Source organism: Centruroides sculpturatus, unplaced genomic scaffold (genome assembly GCF_000671375.1).
Source record: "Centruroides sculpturatus isolate CEXI.00-Female unplaced genomic scaffold, Cexi_2.0 scaffold154, whole genome shotgun sequence".
Taxonomy (NCBI): domain Eukaryota; kingdom Metazoa; phylum Arthropoda; class Arachnida; order Scorpiones; family Buthidae; genus Centruroides; species Centruroides sculpturatus.
This window is the reverse complement of record NW_019384392.1, coordinates 911,106-927,843: the sequence shown is the minus strand read 5'-3', so window position 1 is coordinate 927,843 and position 16,738 is coordinate 911,106. Positions and strand designations below refer to the sequence as shown.

Sequence of the window (16,738 nt, the reverse complement as noted above, 5' to 3'; positions counted from 1 at the left end):
CTTATGAAAATTTTAAAGAATATTAGAAATTAATTATGTTAAAAGTCTTAAGTTCAGACTACTATTAGATTTAACATTTTCAGTTACAATTCAAAGATATTAAATAATATAATTAATTACTAAATTTATTAAAACACACAGATGTGTTTTAAACTTCATTACTTTAACATTAAATATTAATCACAACATATACAAAGTCATTTGAAAAAATTTTGGCCATCAAAATATATTGAAAAAATACATGGCCCAAAAATAATATGACATTTATTTACACAATATAATGATGTGAATATTTTCATATCATTAATTATATGCTAAAATTATCTGCATAATGGATAATTAAAATAAAACCATTAATTAAATAAAATTAAAAACTTGTTATGTTACTAATTCAATGCTTATTATAAAAATAAGTAATTTTTAAATTAAAAAGTATGTTAAATTAAAAGTCAAATAAATATTAATATTTAATTCGAGGTTGGTTTTTTATAGTATTAAATGAAAGGATATTTAAATAAAAATTAATAAAAAATTATAGTATTTTAACATTATGTCCACTGGATGGTTTTTGTATTCCCTTTCTCTCTTCATGAACATTATTATAAAAAACACCATATTCTGATTTTATCAAAGTAATACAATTTTCAGTTTGTAATTAATTAACAATCAATCATGAAATGATATATAAACATAGTTTTTGTTTTTCTTTATTTTTTTGAGCTGAAGAATTTTACATTTGAAAAAAATGAAGAATATATTATAAATGGTAATATACTTAAAATTTAATGGAATGTTTTACTCATATTTTTTGTTTAATTAAATTTTTAAATTTCTCATCCTTGAAGAAGATTCACAAGTTGCAAGTTACTTGTTATTTTACTATTAAAATTTATGTAAAATGCATGCCTTATAAATGTAATAATTTAATAAATTATAGAATTCTCATCTAATTCAATTCAACTAGTATAAGTAACCAAAACTAAATCATGCTTATGCATAATAAATGACACCAATACAAATCTCATTGTACCTCAGTTAAATTATGATTTTATTATAATTAGAAAGTATGCAGATAATTTTTAACACCATATATAAATACATAACTAACATAATAAAAAGATACACAATAACAGGAATAATATCTGATATTTTACTGCTAATTATGTTACAAGATTATTTTTAATGTATGTACACTTCAATAATAAAGAAATAAAATATGAATTTTAAATATTCTTTCATTTTACTAAAATATTTTGTTATAATTACAGTAAAATATCCTTAAAAATGTATCACTGTTGCTTTGCAAAATATAACAAAATAAAAATTCAAAAAAACTCTATAAATGAAAAGTTACAAAAATTTAAAATAAAATTTATAAACATAAAAGGAAATAAATTATTTAATGTTAAAATACATAAATTATTCACAATGAATGAAACATAAAGGTGTTTACACAACAGAAACTAATTAAATTTATCAAACAAACAAATATAAAACAGCATAAAATTGCAACAGTGAAATATTCCTGCATTTTAACAATGACTTTTAAAACATTATGGCACGTATTCCTTGGACTATGACAAAAATACGAGACCTACCTCATCTGCTATAATGATGGATGGTCGGCGTGAACCAGCAGGACTTGGACTTACATCCAATGCAGCAGAGCCTTTCCTTCCTGGTTCTGGAGTTGGTTCCTTAATGAAGGGGACAACAGAAGGTTTTCTTTTATCTTCACCCTTTGGTTCTTCAACTGATATTTGAGGAACAGCATCTTTCAATGAAGGCTTCTTTTCATCTGGTTTCTTAGGTTCTTCTTTTTTCTTTATTATAAAATTATTCAAAAAAATAAGTTCTCAAAAATTAAATTATCATTTTCATGTTAATGTTTTTCCATTTATCACACTTATTTCCAAACATGTTTTCAATTCATTCATATCAAGTTATAAGAAAAGAATGTTAGTAAAAGTGGGAAATGATTATGATAATCAAAATTAATTATATTGTACATTACATACAATGTTAAATATAGGAATACCTTCAACATATCTTCTAATTCTTCTACTGTTAATATTTTTCCATGCACCATAACAAATGATCCAGGTTTAAAACAGAATGAAGAACTTGCAACTGTAGAACCAAAATACTTTTTTATTTCTAAATTTGAAGTTTCACTAACTGAAAATCTTCGTCCAATAGTCTTTCTTACTGAATTTAAATCATCACATGAAGAATATCTGCGATTTCTATAATTTGCTTTTGCAAAGTTCTCATTATTATTAACATTTAAATGTTGATTTGATATAGTTAAAGAATCATCAAGGAAACCAAATTTTGTGTTACCAATTTCATTTAATGTCATTTGAATATTATTGGAACAAGAATTTGTTAAAGTTTCAGACTCATCTACAATAATTTTTGGTGTTGGATATTTCGTAACTGTTTCTGCATGTTGTTTCTGATGGCTAAAAATGTGAATGGCATGATTTTCTTTAGAACTTGAATAACTGGAATCTGAATATGTTATATCTGCACTCAACTTTAAACATTTTAAGCCATTTGTCGAAGGAATTTCTAAAACATGCTATGTGAGAATATTAGATACAAATGAAAAACATTTTGTTATTACAAGATTATTTCATGCATAACAATTAAATAATTCTAAATAAGGTATAATTATTATTATCTCTAAGATTAGCACATAAATCAAATTTAAAAAATTTTGCATACAAGTTACAGCATAAATATTATCAATAAAATAATAGCTAAACACAAAATGTATAAATTTCTTGATGAATATTTTAGTAAATTCACATTATTAATAAAAAGTATTATAAAAAATATCACATTATAATTCATATAACATATTAAATTTCAATTATATAAAATAAAATTTTTCATATACTGTAAAAAATATGCAAAAAATAAATATGAACCTTTTATGAAAAAATAAATTTTATTCACAACCTTTATTATAAATATTATATAAAATAAAATATTTCATCACTAATTTCATTTAATTCAAATGTTTTATTATTCTTAAAACACAATATTACAAGATCATAAGTGTATAAAATTTAACATAAAACAATATAGAAAAATTATAATATATTATAATTTTCTTACATTGTTTTAATATAAATTTTAATAAATAGTTANGCAAGCTGTTGGCGAAATGATGTAGCAAATGATTGAGGTAAATTGAAGACAGATTATAAAAGGTTATAATAGGAGCAAGTGGGAATTAAACTGTCTAAAACAATCCAACTTTAATCAAACAATCAGGTGCTACTACGCTCTCTATTACTCTCATTATGGTTCGTATCTTCCAGCGATTATAAGGGAATCTAATTCCGTGTAAGAATATGCGATTTGACTTCTCTTCTGCAAACCCATATAATTGACGAGGAAACAACAAACATATAAACATGTTGATGACAAATTTCCAACCGTAAGAAAATGAACCATATAAATAAATGTACTGTAATTTTCTGAATATAATTTATGAAGTTTATGTTAAAAAGACATCTGACTTCTATAGTGTGGATTATGCCAAGTCTGCATATAATTTGCAACAATTTTTACACAATAAAACATGGTTCTAAAATCACTTTATTTTTTGTTACATTAGAAAGTTTTCTTGACATAATACAATGTAATAAAGTCTCTTGTTGGGTCCGTGTTGAGTGGACTTAAAAGATAAAAGTACTAATAGATCCATTCATTTCTAATTAGGAATGAATTATAGTATTATCTACTCTGGGGCTGTCCATTAATGCAGATATGGGCAAATGTGTATACAAGTAATCATTATAATTTGCTAGAAAAGATGGGAGTGTTTATAAAAACATTACAATGCTAAAAATCTTTAAACTGACTTGTGTTGTTTGTTAAATAAGTTGTTAAGCTAACAGTAATTTTTGAAAAATGATGACAACTTCTTAGATTTGGCTATAACTTTCATTGTCTAATTCATCAAAAATGAACATGAAAGTAAAAAAAGTTTTAATTTAAAAGAAACTACATATTTAACTTTATAACAATTAAAAAACTAAATTAATAATTTAAATTTAAACTTTTACGTCTTATCTATTGTTAACAGTCAAATGATCTCTAATAGATTTTGTTGGATTCCTGCCCTGAACCATTCCAAAATTTTAAATTTCATGCTGTGATTGGTTAGGAAAAAATTCAGTTCTTTGACATTGATTTAGAAACAGTATAAATATACAGTTTCTATTACTAAGATACAGGATATGCATTATATAACTTTGGGGTAGTATGTGTGACAGTATTACAGAACATGGGTGGGATAATAATTGAAAAATATAAAAATAGTACTATATAATTTATGAATGCTCCCTCTCCAATAAATATCACCAAGCTGATCTTTGTTTAAAATATGTTTTAAGTTTAACTTAAAGCGTTTTATCTTCAATAACAATGATTAACAGCATATGACCCTGACACTTCAACCAAGAAAACTGAAAGACTTCATGGTGTAACAAGACTTGTCATCTTCACTATTGATATGAAGAAAGTTTGTTCCAGTGACAGAGTCAGAAAGTTCTTAGAGAGTGGAATTAATTATGATGTTTTATTAATGCAAAGATTCACAAAACACCAGAAGACAACCACATTTAGAAGAATCAAAAAACAATCAAGAGAGTACTTGCAATCTTTGAATAAAATTGATTTTATTTTTATTGATAATTTTTATTTAATTTATTATTAATTCATTTTAGCTTTGTTATAAATTTGAGATTAGAATTATATACTGAGTAGATTCACAGTATGTATGTTTCATTTTTGATTTTTGAACACACATGATACGATCCTGAATTATAGTTAAACATGAATAAACATATGGGTTATAATTTAGTTATATAGAGTATGCACTCTTATACATTATATATACATTTAGCATTTAATTGTTGTACTCTATTATTATAGTGCAATCAATTGTTTAGACTCAAAAATAATAGTGAGGTTGAGGCCGAAGTTTTAAATGCGAAAACGTGTATGTTGGACGTTCAGCGCCACTTTCCTGTAAGCCTAGAAGTTTGACAATGGTATTTGGATAGTCAGTGGAATCATGCTTGACGTCCCAAACATCATTGCCAAACTTCTAGGCTTATAGGAAAGTGGCACTGAATGTTTGAGGTATACGTTTTCGTGTTTAAAACTTTGACCTCAACCTCACTAATATGTTTTAATATACTAGTTTCAACCATTTTAAGTTAGGAGGTCATAAATTGAAAACTGATTTCATTTTATATTTATAGATTTAAACTTTCATTGTATTGTTTGAAAATATATTGTTTAATTTTTTCCTGGGTTTTGAAATACTTCATTCTAATTATTAAATGTCCTTACAAATTGCATCACTTCATTGCTAATGCATCAAAAAGCAAATAAACAACAAAATAATCTTGCAAAAATTATGACTCAAACTTTTTGTCAAGAAAAAATTACCCTTATGAATTATGTGACAATAAATTGCACCTGAAAGTTATAAGTTGCTCAAATTATAAGCAGAAAATTATGATAGTTTGAGTTTTAATTAAGAAAAGGGAATCAAAATAGAGTAGAATATTTTTGCTGTATTCAAATAAAAAATGTATTTTTGAAACAAAAATTTGAAATTCAAGCATTTTTAAGTTTATATATGTATCTTCAAGAGTTAATAGGATAATTTTAATTTGGCTTTATTTGACTCTAAAAAGGCAAATAAATGAGTTAGTTTATTCTGGAAAAAGCATTTTGTATTGAATGACATGTCTGGAGCATATCTGATATATGTATTAGTGTTGCTACTTTAATTATTTGTTTAACAAACATAAACTTATAATTTATACAGATTTTTAACATAATTTAATCAAATTGGTTCTGTAGGAATTATAAATTTTTATTTCCTTTCACAAATGTTTAGAAATTCAATAAAATTAATATATATGTTTATTAATGACAGGAAAAAAGTCTGATTGAAAGTTAGTGATTATTTCAATTACAGAAGTTAAAAACTTTTGCAACTATATTCACAACAATATTTAAAATCAAGAATTATATCCCTGCAATAAATAGTGTAGATCTCACAGACCCAAGTGACTTTTGCAGTATATATTCATTACATATTTATATAGGTAGACAATTATTATTACATATATCTTCCTACTAAGGGTGGTACTACAAATTTATGTAAAATTCAGATTGAATAATTTTACTATGTCATGGCTACTCATTCGTCTTTTTTTGTGCTTTGTATACATATGTATTTTGTTTATTTTAGTTATTTGTTTATGTAATTTATAGGTTTTAATGCTATGCATCTAGTGAACAACTACATTATTATCATACATAATTTTGATTTCTATATGAGACATTCATAGTTTGCTTGCAGTGAACTTCTGCTGAATTACAATACAATAATTTCTTTGATATACCTTAAGTAAAAGTTGACATTATTGAAAAAAGGCTTTTACATCTATTAAAACACTTTCTGTAAGTATAATTGATACTTTTTGATAAACTAAAAAACATTGTAGAAAAATTCGTACAAGTTTACTCTTATGGGTCTGACAGACCCAAGACATTCATCCCTGGAATTTTTCAATATTATTCACCGCAGAAATATAATTTGAGATTTTGCACTCAAAATCCTAGAATTAGAATTACTTTACTTTTCATATTCACTAATGGATTGAAATGGAGATCTATAATACTATGAAATGAAAAACAATTACTATTTTGTTACAAAACTTTAAAAATTAAAGCAAATAAAAGATAGGAAAGACGAAATTAAAACCACTAAAAAACCTAATATCCAGTAGAGTAGAAGAAATAAGTGCTAACGAAAAGAAGAAAGAAAAAAGTGTTTAAAATTGGGACAAAATTCTAACAAAAACAAAATGTTACATTTTTAAAGGGTATTTTAAATATTTGGCCACAACATAAGTATTTTTGGTAGTTGAGATCAGATTAAAACATGAAATGACAAAAATCAAAATAAATTTAAATCTTAATTACAAAAAAACAGTTACTTTTGACTAATGAATAAATTTAAATCTGTTTATGTTGTCTTAAGACAAATTCAATCAGAATAAATGATAACATATAATAAAAGAATTAAATCAACAGCAGCAATATTTAAAAATTAAATCTAGAAGCGATGAATGATGATTATAGATTTTAACCTAACTCATGATTTAAATCTTACTCTAAGTTTAACTCAAGATGATGAATAAAACTGTTAGTACAATAACAGACTCAAATTCTTGTATTCTTAAATTTAAATACTATTGAAAAATTTCTAAAATTCCAGGATAAAATATACCTTTAAAAATAAAAAACTAAATAAAAATAAAAATTTTTGTATTTTAATCAATTTACATATTTGTAAACAGGGAATAGCCTCAAAAGAAAGGTTGACTCTGCTCATGTTAATTGTGTTCCTGTGGTTGTGAAGGATGTGTGAAGACAGCAAAAATTTTTATTTGTATTTAGTGTTCTATTTATTAAAAAATTAAATACTATTAGTATAAAATATATTTAAATTAAGATACAGTATTTTATAATAATCATTAAATTAATTTGAAATTCATTACTTAAAATACAAACCTTTTCTGGTTTCTTTTCTTTCTTTTCTTCTGGTTTCTTTTCTTTCTTTTCTTCTGGTTTCTTTTCTTTCTTTTCCTCTGGTTTCTTTTTTGGTGGCTCTATTTTAAATGAAATAATTTTATTTAAATTAAATAACATTATATATTACTTATGAGCTTTTTCATTTTTTGCCAAAGTTTTTGAGATTTTTAATAGTAAAAAACACAAATATATAATGCATAAAAGTTAATGTATTATAAATAACAAAATTCAATATAATAGTTTTAAAAAAAAACTTTTTTAAAATAGAATATTTAAAATTATGAAAAAAAAATATCTGTAATGATAACTTCATATTGTTCATATAATATATTAGATAGTTCTTTCAATAGCATTTTTAATATTAATTTATAAGTTCTGCATCATAAAAAATTAATATAAATGGAAATAAATCCTTTTATCAAACATTATATATTTGATTCAATTTATTCTGTGTTTAAATCCAGATGTATTACTTTTTTCATTTAGATTTAGAATTAGAAAAATACTTATTTAATTACAAAACCTGATTAAGAAGTTACTTCCATGAAAATGTTTTCAGAGAATAAAATAAGAATTCCAATTAAAACTGATTTTTATATGCAATCAAATTCAGATTAATTTATACTAATATATAAATTAGTCAAAAAATGTATTATGTAAATTAAGAAAATCTGTATTATGTAAATTAAGAAAATCTGTATTATTTGCTTCCTTTACATTAATATAATGTTTTCATCATAAATTACAATTTTGGAACAAAATTATTACTTATTTAATTCTACTTATTTAATCAAAAACTTATTTATTTTTGTTTACATCAATATTTACATAATCATAATTAAATCAAAATCTAATAATTCAAAACCTACGACTAAATTATAAATATATTGAAAATATTAAATTAAAAAAAATGAATACAGTGGAACCTCGGTATACGTCTGCTTTAGAATACGTCCAATTCGGAATACGTCCTGTTTAGACGAAACAAATTTTGTTCGGTATACGACTTTTGTTCGGTATACGACTTAATTCAATTATACGCGTCATCTATGAACAAGTAGCACTATCGGTGTACTACACTAGACTAGACTTTCGCGGTGCTAAGGTTTATAACTTTGTTAAATTTATTCTGATTTTAATTTGTAAGTAACATTTTATTATTTTTATTAATCTTGAATTGCAAAAGGGCAACAGAAAAATAAAAAAAATGACTAGAATCACAACAGAACTGAAAAAAGAGATTGTTGAGAAATATGAAGGTGGCACGTGTGTTCGAGATTTAACTGTTGCATTCCGTATTCCGAGAACGACGATAGCGACAATTGTGAAAAATAAAGACATTATTAAATCTGCTAACATTGCGAAAGGGGTTAAATCAATTTCTAAACAGAGATCGAAGACATTAGATCATGTGTCGAGAAATTGCTTTTGCTTTGGATAACTGAAAAACAGTGTGCCGGCGACAGCGTATCGGAGAAATTATTTGCAAGAAAGTTAAAAGGATACATGCTGTTCTCATGAAAAATCAAGCAGAAACTAGCGAAGAAAACAAGGTGTTTAAAGCCAGCCATTTTTTTTACATGAGAACGGATTAATCATTTTTACATTACTTCTTATGGAAAAGGTTGGTTTGATATACGTCCTATTCGGTATAAGTCCAAACACCAGGAACGGATTAAGGTCGTATACCGAGGTTCCACTGTACTTGACCTTTCTCAATTACATTCTTTATCAAACTTATGTATAAAATTTTTATTTTAATAATAACTACCACAATGTGTAGAATTTAGTTAATATTGCACACCAGCTTTAAAATGCATCAATTTTTTTGCAACAAAGGTTGGTTTGATATACGTCCTATTCGGTATAAGTCCAAACACCAGGAATGGATTAAGGTCGTATACCGAGGTTCCACTGTACTTGACCTTTCTCAATTACATTCTTTATCAAACTTATGTATAAAATTTTTATTTTAATAATAACTATTTTAATTACATTAACTTGTACATGAATTAAATAGAATGCTTTATATAAACTACATTAAGTTACATTAAGTTACAGAACTTTGAATGAGATTTCTTGCATATAATTAATTTATGTAATGGATTTGAATAAACTTTTTAATATGAACCATAATGAACTATGTTTTTATAAAACAAGTATAAAGACTATTGAATTTTAAAAAGTTATATATAAAATAAAATTAAACATATTGAAATTAATCAGAAACAATAAAATAATATAATGAATATTATAATTAATATTATGTATAAGTATTAGTTATATTTCTATAAATTAAATGACAAGTTACTGTATGAGAATATAGTAACTTGTCATTTAACCTATCAAGAATGCAAAGAAATAAAATGATAAAATCTATATTTCTTTTATTTCTTTCCAAATCTTTTTATGTTATAATTTTAATTAATTGAGCAAAATAATATTTTTGAATATTTAATAAACAGTATTAAATAAATATGTTAATCAGAGAAATACTACATTAGTCTTTTAAAAATGCATCAAAAGTCTCTTATACAGTAAAACCTCACTTAACGCTGATTTGATATAACGCAGTCTGCTTGAAGCCTAAAACAAGCTCAAAATTTACATTGATTTAAATTATCGCGGCATTTCATTGATTCATATATAATATGATTATTTGTGAACACAAACCAATCAGCAAAAAATGGCAAAAAGGTGTACTTTCTTTAAATCTATGTTTGTTTGGTGCAATTTTGGAAAAAATATAACATAATAGATGCCATAGGAAATATCAACTTTGCTTGGCAAGAATTAACTGATAAATGCACAAAGTGTGGAAGAAGTTATGGCTGAAGGCATCCAAGAATTCTCAACAAGAAGAGCCTATCGCAATATCGTTAGGTTGACCAAACTCAACATAATTGTAGGGACCAGGGGCCATCAAAAGTTAGTTTACGTTAGATTAGGGTAGGGTCCACCAGGTGTGTTTTGTTGGACACACCGCCGATTCAGTCAAAACCCGATAGTTAAGGCGCGAGAGTAAGAGTCACTCTGAAGTCCGGGAATGAGCCTCTCAGGAGGATAAATGCAAAGTCAAATACAAATAACAAAAGTTTATTATCAAAAATTAAGTTCTGGATAACATTCTTATAATCTGATTCAAGAAATCTGCCTATTTCTATCTATAAAACGAGAGGGCTACCTAACAGGAGGGTATCCAAACTACAACATAACAGGAAAAAGAGAGCTGTCTTCTTCTCTTGTAAGTCCAGTCAGTCTCTTGATCTAGTTCTTTCTTCCCTTTTGCTTGGTCCTTCACTGATATCTGCCGGTAAATGGCGTTCGCTTCTAGTCGAAATTTCCTTGCGATTATGGCGGAATGGGTCCACTTATGTCTACTGTTGATGTCTGCGTTTGATGCCTTCCTTGTATGGGATGGTTCTTTAAGAGTCTGGAGAGGCTGGTGCTTTCTACCATTGTCTACCGAAGAGCTCTATCTGTGCCTGGATTTGTGCCTCTTTTATACGCTTTTCAGCACAGGAGAGTTATGATATGGCTTACTATCATATTGGTTTAACTTTTGAGCTGAGTCATTACAGAAGCAAAACTGTTTTAACTAGTTTCTTGACTTTATATGGTGATAGCGCTGAACTCCACAGATGTCATCACTGACAAATCCCATCATTATTCATCGATTGTTTTGGTTACTGTTGTGCCTTGAAATGATGTTCGATCTCCGCTATGATTGGCGAGGGGCATGAAGTGGTGTTTTTCCCACTTTCTTTAAGTTTTATTCTTTTACAAATTTATTTAATTGCTTAATTGTCCTCTCATCCTTTTCCTGTTGTGTTTTTCCCATTTTCTTTAAGTTTTATTCTTTTACAAATTTATTTAATTGCTTAATTGTCCTCTCATCCTTTTCCTGATGTTGTGAGATTTATTGCCGTTAATTAATAAACTTCTTATTCTAAATTGTTTCTCTAAATCATTCTAAGTTGATATTATTGGAAATTTCTATAGGGAAGTCCCTAGAATCGGAAAAATAGGCAAATTTCCTCTTACACTTTGATCTATGTATAAACAATCTTGGTATCTTCAAGATGTGGGTTCAAAAGAAAAACGATATAAAATAAACACAAAGTTTAAATACAATAAAATCTCTAACTAATTAATTAAAGTGACAACAAAGTAGCTAAACTAAGATTATAACGTAAATATGTAAATAACAAATTCACAAATACATACACACTCATATGTATATAGTAACAACTAATTTAGGTGGGGGGATGGTGGTCCTCACACTAACTAGAGCTTTCTGTACAATTTACAGTGCCTCTCAAACCCAAGAAAGTTTAAATTAAAATTAAACANGATATAGACGAGCAGGAGTTACAGCAGGTTTCTGGTGAGAGCCTTACCAAAGACGACCTTCCAAGAACTGGCAGAACATGGAATTCACATAGAACTGTAAAATAGAAATTCTGAAAACAAAGAACCCAAAAGAATTTCCCTACAGATTTCCTTAGTAAAAGTTTGGTAAAATAACCAAAATTGTTGATCAAATTGTAGCGAATGATCCAGATTTTGAAAGAAGTGCAAAAGCAAAATGAGACATTTTGGATGCAATCTTCTGCTACCAACATTTGCTTAAGGAAAGAAAAAGCGACAAATAAAACTTCACGACTTTATTACAAAAGAACAAGAATTTCAGAAAAGTCAGGACCTTCGTCACAAAAAATGAACTTTACATTTCTGTGTGCATATGTTTATGTTAACATATATTATTATACAAATTAATATAAAAAATAAATAACTTGAAATTAAAGTAAAATTTGTTTATTTTTGGTTGCGTGTTCCCCTATCCCTATTTACTCTATGTTGAAATGACCTCATTTAATGCTGTTTTGCTTAGCGCTTTGTTGTCTAGGAACGCATCCTGTGTTAAGCGGGGTCTTACTGTACTTACTCTTATTGTATAACTATTCTATATATACAAAAATATCTATGTTATTCAAACAAAAGAGTAATGTCTTGTTTTAAATATGTGCAAAGAATCGTTGTTATAAAAAATACAAACTTCACAATACATTAAAATAGGAAACAATATCTGACAGAACTAATTAATTAGTAACATTAGCAAGAAAGTATCAATATAGTTATCATTATTATTTTTGATGGTTTATTATGCAATATTTAAATATAGAATATGATAATTCTATGCAAAATTAGATTCAATATTTAGTAAATGTAAAATTAAAAATAATAACTGATATATTTCAAAAATTACATTAAATTACAATACTATTATATAAAAATAATAATAAAATATACTTTTGTTACTATATAACTATATTATTGATGAAAATTCTAATAAAAGGACATACATAGCATACTTAAAAATACAACACAGTGAACTTCAAAAACATTTGTTAAAAACAAAATGAACTTCTTAATCACATAATTTATTTTGTTATATAATTGTTAGAGTACATAAAAACTTCAAACTTTGTATACTGTTTTTAATTTAGAAATTAGAATATTACTATATTTTTGTGCATATACCCTGAAGAAAATTGTTAAAATAAAAAAACCTTTTACATAACCAGTGTGGTGAAGTCGGTAAACAAAAAGTCCAAATCCAATAGTACCATTTTTTAAAATGTCACACTATGACTCCTTTTATAAGAAAGATACTACTAGATACCAAATATTTTTATCTAAAATTTCTCTATAAAAAGTTATACTAAAATTGATGGTGAGAATCGAAAAATGGATATAACAAATTTAACTTGGAAACATTTTTGAATACTTAAAGAAGCAAACTGCTTCTTCAAAGCCAAAAGAATTCCACTTTTAATAGTTAATTATGAAAAATTGAATTAAATTTAATTATTTTCTATAAAAAATATTAAATACAATAAAATACAAAAAAATAACAATTTAATGAATGATGTAATAAATTGGTGCATAAAATAATTTCTCCTGCTCTTATTACTATAAGAATAGTTGATTTCCTACTGATGCTTGACTAAACTCAAATATATAGTAGAATTTTAAAATATGAAATTTGGAAAAAAATCAATTATTTTAAAACAAGTGTAATCATGCCCCAAGAACTGAAACCAGTGAATAATAAGCTGAAACAATTCTATTAATTATATCTCTTTCTTTTTTAGTTTGTTGCAATTAAATTCTGATCTTGGTTCTGCTTTATTCATTGTTCTTCTACTGACTGTTTTAAGATCAAATTTTGTTAAAAGCTATAATAAATAGTCATAAATAATTCAAAACCAATAGAAAAGTAGTGAAAAAATTAGTCAAAAAAACAATTGATATCCATAGAAAAACATCTGAGACGTAAAAAAATATTTCACTGAGTAAAAATTATGGCACCTGAAATAAAAGTCAAAAATTTTTTTGGGAGTTTCTCTTTGGTAAAGATAAGCTTGGCTCTTCAAAGCAATACCATATGTGTTTACTTTCCAGCCATGATCCCATGATTAACTACAAGGATTCAGGGGTTTTAGCCACCCAGCCACTGGTGAGCCTTAAATCAATAAAAGCTATTTTCTGAAAGTATAGAGCATGTTGTATGAGATACACATAACATTTTGCTATTAACTGGCCTTTATGAGTTAATATTTTGATATCTAAATTTATCAAAGTGGCTGTTTTCTAAGAAATTTCTTTAGATACTAATTAATTAAAAAGCATTTTTCTTACTTCACATTTTATCAATAGTAAATTTCAATATTGGAGTCACCAGAGTTGAAAGAATTTTACAAACTCCATCCAAAAACATCCAACTCAGGCAACTCTGACTCCACAACACTGGTAAAAACTCATGATTATAGAGTACTATGGAGCAGTTGTTGCTTCATATGCATGAGTTCATATAATCACATTTTAAACCAAAAGTATAACTCAATCCATCACACAGGTTGTATATTAAAATGTATATTAGACATAGACAACCCATAGGTTATATGCATGTACTGTACAGAACTTACAGTAATTAAAATTTAAATAAATATTATATAAATATTAATCAGTAATATCATTTTTACTTGCAAATATTTTGTTTATTTATGAATTTTTTATAAAAATTATGAATATTTGAATGTTTCATCATTAACATTCTAAATTTATATAATCATGATTTTTCATTAGTGTAATAATACTGTATTGAAAAATAAATAAATTTTCTGTAATATTAGAAATTAAATTATCAAAACTAAATGTTTAATTTATCACATTCTTACCTGTAACAGTTAATTCTGCAGAAGATTCTTCTTTTCCAAACTCATTGACAATTTCACAAGTATAAGTTCCTGAAAATTCTACAGTAGTAGTAACAATAGTTAAAGTTGCTGATGATCCATCAAATGATATTTTGTAATCTTTTGTTTCTTTAATTACTTTCTTATTTCTAAAAAATTAATATTAAAAATTTTATAATTAAAAATGAATAAGATAATAAATTTTTATTTTTTTAATATAAATAAAAATCAGTTTAAATAATGTTAAAGTACTCATTATCATATTCTGTCAATAATATGATAAATATAAAAAATTATATTTCAGAAAATTCAAGTAAATTTTATTTTCCTGAATTGAAGATTTTATTGTAATATTTATGAGCAAATAAAAATACATTGGGGATTTTTCAATTTCCAAAAGATAAATCTCATTTAAGGGAAACATATAACCTTCTCTTGATGTTATGCACAACTGAACTTGTTTTGTCTCACATAATATTACTAATTCCAATTCCACTCGTTCTTGATTTAGTTCAACAGCAAGCTGCATATAATTTATTACCTTCTAATTATGAAATTTTCTAACTAATCTATTTTGTATTAAAATTCAAGTTTTATTTGTTTATGTTATTAAAATAGTGAGTTTTGTATTTAAATGTATAAAAATCAGTAAAAGATTTATCCTGGTTTGTTCTCTTGATTATTAATATTGGCAGCTGAAATATGTCAATAACAAACAAAAGCAGATACAGTGGGTGATCAGTTAACAAACAAATCGGATAACAAACACTTTCGCAAAAGATTTTTATGTTCGGACAACGAACACCTAATCGGATAACAAACACCTCACAGAACAAACACAAGAAGAAGCAATGTAAAATAATAAATACAGATTGGTCTTTCCTTGTCTTCGGACAACAATTCAAAACTTTTTGGAGCACGGGAGACATCGACATCAATGCTCAATCCGGTATATACTGATTGGATAGTATTCCTCCAAACTTTGAAACTCTTCTTTGTAATTCCAGCCTTTTATTTTTCTGACAGAAACAATTCCTTTATAGTATTCGAGAGACTGTCAGGCGGGCACTCGTTAAGTTTTGCATCAGTTTTTATTTTCGAAAGGTGAAAGTATAATAGCAAAGGTAGAGAGTGGGCAGAAGATGTCTGATGTTGCTGGGCAGTATGGCTCAAACAGGTCTACAGTAGGCCACAGTTTAATCTTATCTAAGAAAGATACTGTATAATCAAGAAGACTCAAGCAGCTAAAGGAGTAACAAAAATCACATCTGAGAAATAAAGAACGTTGAAGAGCTCATAATAAACCTGAAACTAATCTGACGACAGAAGAATGCCAAGAACTCTTCAATAAAGAACACCAAGAAACTCGGTGAGATGTGTTTTCTTCTGAAAAAGAGAATTAATGTTGATATCTGCTATTAAACATTTTTTTTGAAGAAGTGGGATGATGTCAGAACGACGGTCTTAGAATGGCATCCAAACCAAGTTGAGGTTAATAGGCTTAGGGATCTCTACAATTACAATGTTATTAATTACTTCTGAAAAATCCTGGAGAAGAAAGAAAAACAATTGACATTGGACAGATTCTTTAACCCTCACAAACAGAGAAAGCATGACTAATAAAAATGCAAGACTGTGTATATATGTATTTTTACTATTACATATAAATAAACATAGTGAAAAAGTATATATTTTTTTTATTTTTTGGAGTCTTCGGAATGAATTAATCAAATTCCCATACAAACCTATGGTAAATCGATAATCGGTTAACGAACAATTCGGATAACGAACAAAGTCTTGGAACGGATTATGTTCGTTAACCGATCACCCACTGTATA

The 16,738-nt window shown here is 26.2% G+C and overlaps 1 protein-coding gene across 1 annotated transcript in view; it reads right to left on the bottom strand.

Annotated features, from left to right (window-relative positions):
* Positions 1 to 16,738, bottom strand: part of LOC111618250 (muscle M-line assembly protein unc-89-like) — a 180,555-nt gene that overhangs the window by 42,811 nt on the left and 121,006 nt on the right. The window contains exons 18-20 of the mRNA XM_023359735.1: positions 14,883 to 15,049; positions 7,618 to 7,715; positions 1,599 to 1,823 (exon numbers count right to left, since the gene is read on the bottom strand). Coding sequence (XP_023215503.1) covers positions 1,599 to 1,823; positions 7,618 to 7,715; positions 14,883 to 15,049 — 490 coding nt within the window. The remainder of the gene's footprint in view (positions 1 to 1,598; positions 1,824 to 7,617; positions 7,716 to 14,882; positions 15,050 to 16,738) is intronic.